This window comes from Chenopodium album, chromosome 11, assembly GCF_948465745.1.
Source record: "Chenopodium album chromosome 11, dcCheAlbu1.1, whole genome shotgun sequence".
In the NCBI taxonomy this organism is placed as follows: Eukaryota; Viridiplantae; Streptophyta; class Magnoliopsida; order Caryophyllales; family Amaranthaceae; genus Chenopodium; species Chenopodium album.
The window spans coordinates 39,764,039-39,775,058 of NC_137844.1; the positions used below are offsets into that span (position 1 = coordinate 39,764,039).

The 11,020-nt window shown below is 35.4% G+C and overlaps 1 protein-coding gene across 1 annotated transcript; it reads left to right on the top strand.

The window, feature by feature from the left end:
• The first annotated feature begins 6,988 nt into the window (after positions 1-6,988).
• Positions 6,989-10,776, top strand: LOC145568872 (WUSCHEL-related homeobox 11-like). Its single transcript, XM_081628254.1, has 3 exons — positions 6,989-7,936; positions 8,799-8,974; positions 10,695-10,776. Exons 1-3 carry the CDS (start codon positions 7,225-7,227, stop codon positions 10,710-10,712), a joined length of 906 nt encoding a protein of 301 aa, XP_081484380.1. The 5' UTR covers positions 6,989-7,224; the 3' UTR covers positions 10,713-10,776.
• Positions 10,777-11,020: the final 244 nt, after the last annotated feature.

Below are 11,020 nucleotides of genomic sequence, written 5' to 3' on the forward strand. Positions count from 1 at the left end.
ATAATCACAAATATATATCAAAAACATAAATAAATGATGCATTTGGCAACTAGCATGACCCCTTGAATCCTCAAGTCTTCAAGGGCCGTCTTATGCAACTTCATGACTTCGTCTTCCAAGAACCTCCGTCTTCAAGACATAACCAAAATAATGTAAGTACTAGAATCTATGACTAGGGCTAATCTAAATATTAAGTTACAAAAATACTCAACGGTTCGCAGACCGTATTTAGGTTTACAAAAATACGTGACGGAACGCCGTCTGTATTTTCTATTCTAATCGGGCCCCACTAGTTGCCATTTTATAAAACCCCCGGGAGAATATACATTCCATTCATCCATCCACTATTTGTGAATGGCCCATGCATTTTACAACAATAAACAAGAAACAATGCACAAATAGGTGTAAACTAGTAACTTATTTAGGTAGTTAATCCGATTAACGCACCTAATTAAAACTAGTCAAAGTTGTTTAACCGATTATGTAATTTAGCGCAATTAAAATTGAAGCTCCCATTAAATTCCGCATCCATCTTAATTATTCAAATTAATTAAGCAGGTAAACTTAAAATTTTGGCAAAATTAATTTTGCAAATGCCGCTCAAAAAACCGAGGCCTAGCCTCAAAAATTTAATTAAAATAATTAAAACAAACATATTTAAATTAATTACAATAATTAAAACGGCAAAATTGCAAACACGTAGCCAACCGCACGCAAGTGGCACACGCACCAGACTAGCTAGGCGCGCGCCACTGCTAGCCAAGGCTCCCTAGCAGCCCCGGGCAATGCGGCTTGGTGCATGCGCCTGCACCACCCCAACCCAGCACTGCTAGGTGCCAAGCCTAGCAGCGTTTGCTCCGGGTTGCAAGGTGCAAGGCAGCACGCACAAGGCTGCTTGCGCCTTTCGCAACGCACCAAAACGCATACACACATTCACTGCCTGCACCAAGGCAGCACCATGCACGCCCAGCCAGCCCTCACACGCCCAGCCACCCCTCGCACAGCCATGCGCGCACAGCAGCGCGCTTTGTTAGCAGCTGCTGTTGTGCTGAGCTGCGGCTTGCTGGCTGGCCATGGCACGCCATGTTGCTGGTCAGCAGGTAGCAACCACGCATGGCAGCGCACACCTGGCAATCACCCCTTGGTAGCCACATGCGGGCTGCTGTGCAGTGCGGCTAGCCAAGGGTGGTTTCGCATCGGTTTTTGTACCAAAGCCTCGCGATTTTAAAATTGAATTTTGCGTGACTTTTATTAATTAATTCCAAATTGATTGTAGGATTAATTTAACGAGAAAAATGAAAAATTATAACAAGTCCAACTTAAATAAAATTCATCAAAGTGCACAAAACCAAAATTATTCCCAAGAACTATTCTTTAATAAAAGTGGTTCAACTTGGTGCAATAAAATAAATAAGGGCATTACTCACTATTAATTTAAATTAATCATGATTTTTGACAAAATAAAGGGAAGTTGGAATTATGAACATAAAGTTCAAATAAAGATTCCAATTTTAACTTGTGAATCCTTGAAAAATTATATCTTCCAATATGAAGATAAATGAAATTTCTATCACAAGATTGAAGGTTTATGATTCCAATCAACTTAATACATGATTAAATCAAAAGTTCAACAAAAATTCATGTAATTTAGTAACTCAAAGTTGCAACCACTTAAAACAATTAAAGATTAGATCTTTAGTACTTAGAAGCCTCAAAGAATAAATTTTTCACACTTAATGCAATCGATTTGCAATTATGTGAAAATTTAACCAATCATTCAAGCACTAATTACTACAAAGTAACCATGCTTAAAGAGGTCAAAAATGCAGAAACATTAAGGAAAGAACCATATACATAATCACCATAAATATGCCATTAAGATTCAAGGTTAAAAGATTTAAAATTTTTCGTTAAAAACGAAAAACCCTCGAGATAAGGCATTTCTGGTCGGATTTTGTCCTTTTTACAGGTCTACAAGGATTAAAACGTTTCCAAAATGCGGTTTCCACCCAAAATTTACTATTTTTGGGCGAAAATCTAGGTCCGGGGCCAAAAAACAGCTTTAAAACGGGTTTAAAATTAATAAAACCGAGCTACTAATCTAATTAGTAACATAAACATGAAAAATAAATCATAAAAAACACCTTGAAAAATATTTGTTACAAAAATAAATGAGCAAGGCTCCGATACCGCTGTTGGGATTCGATGAGTCAAACTAACCGCAGAAATAAAACCCGAGCCCAAGAACAAACTCACAATTAATATAACAAAATGCATAAATAACAAGAATAGAGAAAATACTAAATTATCCTTGTAGTGTGCTTCTCTCAACCGGATGGAGCTCTTACTTGAGAAAAGTCGAGCCTCACAAATGGCAAGGACCTCCAATTAAGTCCACCCACAACTCAACCCGACCGGTCTACTACTTGGAGGTTAGCCAAGTCCGACCAAAAAGACTACCCGAGTAAATAATGAGCTTATATGTTTTCTCTCAAGTGGAGATGCCTAATTGAGCTCTTATTTCAAGTGAGTTTTCCCATTTCCCAAATGGGATATTTATATGGAAACTCAAGTGAAAAATCCACTCTCCCATCAATGTGGGAGAGTTGGTAAAGTTACTTTTCTCTTTTTATTTTTATCAAAAACAAAATAAAATAGCCAACAACTAATTAATCAACAAGTGGCATACTAAGAGGAGGGGTTAGGTAAGGACCACAAGGGAAGGGGGACCAAAACTTGATCCCCAAGGCTTCCCCATAAACTTGCCATATGCTCCTACTTGCCCCAATCTGCTGCTGCCACGTGGCAAGCCAAGCCAAGCACCCAAACAGCCAGCTGGCGCTTAGTGTGCGGCTGGCCTACTGCTATGCGTGGTTGGGTGCAGCACCATGCGCGCTACGGTACTGCTATGTGCGGCTGGCCGTAGCGCCATGCGTGCTGGCCTGCTGCTAGCATGCTGTGGTATGTACTGTTGTTGGCTGGTGCACCATGCACGCATTGTTGCTAGCTTGCTGCAGCTTCCACGCACATGCTAGCATGGCTTGCTAGCCATGGTGCGCTAGCATGCAACAGCCAGCCTTGGCTCGGCTTGGTGCGCATGCTAGCCATCTTGGCTATACCAAATGCCCTTAGCACTCGGTTTGCTCGGGACATTCCGATGCTAGGGGTATTTCGATAAATTGTTGTTTAATTAGTGATTTTTCCGTCTCGTCTTTAATTAATTTGACTAGACTTGCGATGCTCGATTTCGACGCTCCTAGCTCAATTTCCGACGTCTAAATATTTATTACTCGAGCGACTCATTAATTCCTTCCGAATTAATTCGTCGTGTCGGATCGTTAGTTGCTTGGGTGTGACCCGAAGGGTTCAGTCAAGATTAAGTTGTAATATTAATTATACATTAATATTACCGATCGGAAGCGGCCTCTATCTAGGCATTCCGATCACCTGAACTTACTGAATAAATAGTTTTTCAATAGATCCGAACCCTCTATTGGAATAATACACTTGTTCGAAGGACACCATTCCTATCATATTAAAATTCAGGCTTATAAGAAGAAAGTGATTACCATTGAAGATGAAGATGGAAATTGATGTGATGATAGACAGCAGGTGGCTAATGCATTTGTGGATTATCACAAGTGTTTGTTAAGCACTAAGTATAAGTGTGATGTGAAGGTTGACAAAGCTATTGTTGACTGTGGTCCTGTTGTTACTGGTGAACAGGGTGATTCTTGACTGCTTAGTTTACAAAGGATGAAATCAGAAAAGCTATTTTAAGTATTTATGGTATTAAGGCTCCGGGGCCTGATGGGTTTAATAGACCTTTTATAAGCAAGCTTAGAGTATTGTGGGGGGAGGATGTGTGTAATGTTGTCTTGCAATGCTTTGAGACAGGTAAGATTTTGAGAGAGATAAACTGTACCAACCTGGTTTTACTCCCCAAAAGTGACCAGCCTATTTCAATGTTTGATTTTAGACCCATTGCCTATTGCAATGTGATCTATAAAGTCATTATAAAACTGATTTGTTCAAGCCTCAGAAAGGTGTTGCCTAGTATCATATCACCAAATCAATCAGGTTTTGTGCAGGGAAGGAGGATTTGCCATAATATTTGCATAGTGCAAGATCTTGTTAGGAGATATAATAGGAAAAATACTCCTCCAAGATGCATGTTCAAAGTGGATATTAAAAAGGCCTATGATTCTATGAATCAGTCCTTTTTGAGGGATATGTTGACAGCTTTAAAGTTTCCTGATAAGTTTTTTAATTTGATGATGGAATATGTATCTTCTTCTAGCTTCTCTTTGGTAATTAATGGGGAAGTGCATGGGTTTTTTCCTGGTAAGAAAGGATTGAGGTAGGGAGATCCTCTTTCTCCTCTTTTGTTTGTGATCTGTATGGAATATCTAAGTAGAATCCTACAGAAAATAGGAAATCACAAGGAATTCTAGTTTCACCCTAGGTGTGGGGGGTTAAATTGAGTCATCTTGGTTTTGCTAATGATCTAATAGTCATGAGTAGAGGTGATGTCAATTCTGCTTCTTTGTTAACGAGAGGGTTGACAACTTTTGCTGCTTCTTCTGGTTTAGTTGCTAATGGGGGAAAATCAAATGTATATTTTTATTGCAATGTGGATCAGAATGTAAGGGAAGGAATTAAGAGCATTTTTGGGTTTCAGGAAGGTTCTCTTCCTTTCAAGTATCTTGGTGTGAGAGTTAATGCCAAGAAACTTTCTAAGGATGAATGTTCTGTGTTGATTGACGAGATAATGCAAAGAATTAGAGATTGGGGTGGAAAAACCATGTCTTATGCTGCTAGAGTTGTCCAGAGACAAGCACCAGAGTCAACAAAGATTCCAAATAGTCAGCCGCATCAACGGCGCTTTAGAGACTCAAGATAGTTTAGGATTTTCTAGTTTTGTTTGTAACTCTTGTAAGTCGACGAGGTCGTCGACAGCTTAAGTGGGGGAGGATGTTAGAATCCAACTCCTTTTGATGTATTAGATTCCCTTTAGATGCTTTCTTAGAGTTTAGTTTATGTTTTCTTAGCTTGAGGTCCCATTATTGTGTTACTGTCAGTTCAGTGTTCACTAGGGATTCTCCTTGTAATCAAATTAAAGCTCTTTAGAGGGTGAATGATTAATGAAATCTTAAACCTTCTACCAAGTATTGCCTTGCTTTTATGCTTGTTTGTTGTTAGACCTTTATAGATATTGTGTCTTACTTGCATAATAGCTTCCCTCCAAACCAACTTGATGCACTAAGAATTCGTGGTTCGGACCCGCTTGTGCCCGTCTTGAAGTATCGGCCGTCACAAGCCCCGACCACCCGCACTTCGTCACCCAGATAGACGTGAGTTCTCTTGAGATTTAATTTCCCGCTTGTGTTTCTTTGTGCTCACAAGCCCCTCTTCCGCTTAAGGCTAGCGTCCTTGCCGCCAAAAGGCTAGAGCGCGCTGTACGTTTTGGGGGCCCAAACTCCCGAACCGTGAAACTTGGTGAATGTTGTTCTTTTGTCCTTACACACTTACTGGGCTTCCCTATTTGTGTTACCTAGGAAAGTGTTAGAGGGAGTGATGGATATTTGCAGAAATTTCTTATGGGATGGAAAAGCAATCTTTAGCAGAGCTCCTCCTATTGCTTGGTTGATTATTTGTAGGCCCAAGAAGCAAGGTGGTTTGGGAATTCAGGATTGTCTTACTTGGAATGTTGTTGGTATGGGCAAGTATGTGTGGGATATTGCCAACAAGAATGATATTCTTTGGCTGAGATAGGTTAATCATCATTATATTAAGGGCATAAATTGGAAGAGAGTTGGGTGTCCTGCTCAAGCTAGCTAGTAATGGAAACAGATATGGAAAGTGAAGGAACAGATCAAGCATGGGTTTGTTGGGAATAGGTGGCAACATAATGCAAATGGTTATACTATTGCTTCAGCTTACTAATGGTTACAGACCTCAAATCTTGAAGTTGATTGGTGTAATTGGATCTGGAATATATTTAATATTCCAATGCATCGATTTATTGTTTGGATGGCAGCTTGGGGAAGGTTAAGAACAAAGGATAAGCTGGAGCTTTATGGTGTTGTAGATGATTATAGCTGTCCTTTGTGTGGTATAGGTTCAGAGTCAAATAATCACATTATGTTTGAATGTGAGTATAGCCAGAAGCTGATGATGTTGTTGCAAGACAGACTGAAGAGAAGTTTGAATTTTAAAAATATGATTGATTGCAATGTGTGGTGCTGGATTGCAAAGAACAGATTCCAAAAATAGGTTTATCAGAGCATTTGTGCTGCTCTGATCTATAGTTCATGGCAGCAAAGGAACGAGGCTATCTGGAGAGCTAGAATTTTTAGGCATGAAATCTGGTCCTTGTAAAGAGAATAGGTTTTCATGTGTATCATAGAATATGTAATGTAGTTTCTAGTAAAGTTAAGGCTAGAGATTTAGCTAGGCATATGTGTCAATAATACCCAATGAAATATAAAATGTACTTGCGACAACAAAACACAATATATAAAAAATTAACTTAGTTTGTTCAACTATTTTTTTTTTTTTTTTTTGAAATCTGGTGCTACCTCTTGTTTGAAATCCTGGATGCGCTACTGTCTTGAACACCGTAATCCAACATTTACTCATCGGAACTTAGAAATTGGACCTAAGCTATTTTCTTAATAATTTTCTTTTTGTTTAATCACCTTCTAATTATATATATATATATATATATATATATATATATATATATATATATATATATATATATATATATATATATATATATATATATATATATATATATATATATATATATATATATATATTAATATATACATATTGAGTGTTCAACATTTAAAAAGAGTGTGCAAAAGACGAAATACACTTTTAATTTATTTCGTTTAGTCACTTCTCAGAAAGTTCAAGATTATAATGCATGCTATTAGGGTCTTAAGTAACAAAATGATAGATGAAGGTAGATGATGAAGAAAGAAGGGGCAATTTTGTAAAATGAAGTTAGGGAACATGGCATTGTGAACGGTGAATAAAAACTACAATACTAGTATATATTAAATAAGGACATACAGGCACCATTATTCCTTTTAAAACCGTAGTTAACTCAAGCTAGGGTACTGTGCACTATCATGTGCATTCTCATTCCATAGTTTATACAATTCTTCCCCCAATTCTCAACCTCTCAAAATTATAATTTTCATACAATTTGTCATGGAAGATCAAGCTATCAAACAATCCAACAATCATACTACTACAACTTCTAGTGAAAACAGCAGTATCAGTACTATTAGTTCTAGTACTACTACATCTACTGCTACTACTAGCAGTAAAACTGAGAGAAACAACACCACTAGTGGTGAGCCTGTAAGGTCAAGATGGACGCCGAAGCCGGAACAAATACTAATTTTGGAATCCATTTTTAATAGCGGTATGGTAAACCCTCCCAAAGAAGAAACCGTCCGAATTCGGAAGCTTCTGGAAAAGTTTGGTGCAGTAGGTGATGCTAATGTTTTTTATTGGTTTCAAAACCGCCGCTCTCGTTCACGCCGCCGCCAACGCCAACTTCAAGCCTCGCTCGCCACCTCTGTCACCCCCGTCGGAGGTCAGACACCACCACAGCCTCCGGTTTCTATGAACCCGGGTTTGCTAGGTGGTGGTAGTTCTAGTAGCTTTTACGATTTCGGGCATCACCATCATCATCACCACCACCAGAATAGTATTATTAGTACATGCACAACACCGGCTTCTTCGAGTGTTACATGTTTTTCACCATCAAATACTAGTACATCTTCTACTAATTTTGGTGATTGTGGTGGTGGTGTTGATGATATTTTTGGTAATTATTCTGGGCAAATGGGATTAATTAATTCTAATCATCATTTGGACTGCCCTTCTTCTTCTCCGAATCTAGAGTTTCAATCAGGTATGTTACTTTAATTTAATTTATTCCTTAATTCTTTAACTTATTCATTTGGCCGTTTAAGGTTACATACTACAATATAATAATTAACACTATGAAAATTGATTGTTTAGGTACTAGGTATATATAATTTGTATTTAATCTAACTTTCACTTTTAATTTCATATCACTTTTGTTCCCCTTTTTTTTTTTTTTTTTTTTTTAAGTTGATTATTGAAGCCCTAAAATCAAGCTATAAATTGTTACTCAGGTATGAATTGGCAGTAGTAGTAGGTTTAATGAATCTTGTATAAAAATGAAGGAAAAAACAACATATTCAGTAAACCCTCAAATTAAGACTGAACTGATTGTCAATATACTTTATGATTAACTAGGCTTTTATATATGCAATTAACATACTGAAGTGGGATTCACAAGGTAATAAAAAAAAAAAAATTGGGAAAACAAAATTATGCGAATATCTTGTGTTTAAAAATTACATAGTTTTCAGTTGTAGCTAAATTTTTGTTATTTATTTCAAACTCTTCTACCACATGCACACATATTTTAACTTAACCTAAACTGTTGCAACTGACATTCATTAAAAAAATAAATCATGCAAATTTCTGAATTTCTATTTCTCCATGTTAATTGCACTCAATTACAAATCTTATAGTGATGAATAATTGAAATCATATATATCTTCTCTTTAATATACATATTACATTATTGCTCATGTTCAAAGAACAAAGAATTAGGGCAAGCTAAGCAATTTGTGTGTTTATTTTTCTTTGTATGCAATTTGTGTGCTGATTTTTCTTTATATCAATTAATCGCGTACTTGTTAGTTCAATTGCAAATGATGTTGATAATTTCGTAATTGTAGGGATTATAACAGTGTTTCTAAATGGAGTAGCAACACAAGTACCGGACGGGGCGTTAGACATGAAAGCAATGTTTGGAGAAGAAGTGATATTGGTGCATTCTTCTGGTGTGCCTGTTCCATTCAATGAGTATGGAATTTCTCTTCAAAGCTTACAACATGGAGAGAGTTACTTCCTAGTATGTGCTTCTTCTTTGCTGTTGTTCTGTTATTGTCCTAATGCATGTGTTAAGAGAAACTTCCTTTCTTAACTTGTGTCTTCTATTGATCTTTAATTTAATTAATACATGGAATAATGATGCCTTAATTTAAAATTCATACATTAAGTTTGTGATTTTTTTTATAGTATGTCTTATTTATTTAAATCATATATATTATTTTCACGTACTCCCTTCTTTAAAAGTAGTAGGTTGCTAATAACTTATTAATATACATAGATTGATGATTTTAATATAGTACTTACTACTTAATGCTGATGATCTAGAAGATTTTATCAATATTCAAATACTCTATAGTTTTATAAATTAGTATTTAGTAAGCTTATGCTTACTAAATCTTAACTAGGATAACAAAAAGAAACTAGACAAAGTGTCTAAGAGTTAATAATAGTTATTATAAACAGAAGTGATCAATGTTGATGCAACGATTAATGAAAGAGTAGTTATGTAAATTAGATTTATATATAGTATATTGTCAAAGTTATCATTTATTTTATTTAATAAACCAATGCAATTAAATCATCTATCATTTATCATTAGCAAGATACAAGGATAAGCTGAGGAAGTGGCACATTTATTTTGCTCATAGTTTATGCTGTAGGAGAATTGAAATTGATTATCTAGTTGCATATTGTAGAGTGTACATTTAGTTAACAAGGGTTTCTTTGGTCATAAGAGAATGACCCTTACTATTTGGTGAATAAAGTTTCTAATTAAGAGTTTAACACAATGTGATTGTCACTCCTTATTTAGCATTGAAGCCTAGCTCATAAAGTGATAATCCTTGTTCTGTTCGTTTTATATCCATTTATCTCTATAAAACAAATACAAATAAAGGTTCATGAGTTTAGATAATGATTAGTAATAAATTTAGACAATATCAGATAAGATAAGTTTATGAAAATTTATATAAACAAAAATGTATAATGATTACCCAAGTTTGTCTTGTTTCCTCCCAAAAACATCATATTTAGATGCGAGATGATTTGTATAATGATAAATTTAACGATGATTTAAATTAGTTTGTCTTTAGACATATGCTCTTACATGATATATCATATAAAACCTTTAGATATATCAAAAGAAACCCTTCTTTGGTCATAGTTAGATCTTCATTCTCCGTGGCTAGTAATTGTATTGATAATATACAATCAATCAAAGTAACAATCACATCTAGACATTGAGAAGATAATTTGAACTGATAATATTTATAAAAATTACATCTAAACATTGAGAACATTCCTAAGAATTACCTATAATGTAATTTAAAGTGATAATATAACAATCAGACCTAGATATTGAGAATATTGATAAAAATTACGCGTAACAATGGTCAATGTGATAAGTAGTCACAGTCAAAGAACATAAGAATAAAAAACATATAAAACACTGACAATTAAGAAGGTAAAATGGACACATGAATTCTTTGGCATTGTACCACTTTTGATTTAACAATACAACTTACATAGTACTCGTATATTCTACCTTATGACAGCTGACTTATGATAGTACAAACTACAAAGGGTTTATTTAAGCATCCACGATGAACTGACTTAGATTCTACCAAATGACAGCTGATTCATTACTCATTCATCATTTATTTTTATTTATTTTGCTACATTTTTACTATATTTTTATACTATTATTTCATGAAACTTTAATTTTTTGGGTAATTTTGCAGGTTCCAAGAATCGCTTAAAATGGGAATAATAGCTGCACCGACCAATTTGGGATCTTTCATCTTCTCCGCGTCACTGAAGAAAAAATTAAGATACTTAGATCATAATCAATTTTAATATTTTAATTACTACACAAAACAGCTCTTAATTACTTGTGTTTAATCTATATATCAAGATCTGTATCATATGCAGTCAGATTAGTAGAGGCTTATATTATATAATGTACTCTTTTTTAATGGGAAACATCAATTTTTTTTGCAAAGAAATAAACATTAGTTATTTAGTTCCCCTCCATAATAAGAGTAAGAGTAGGAGCCTTTACTATTAT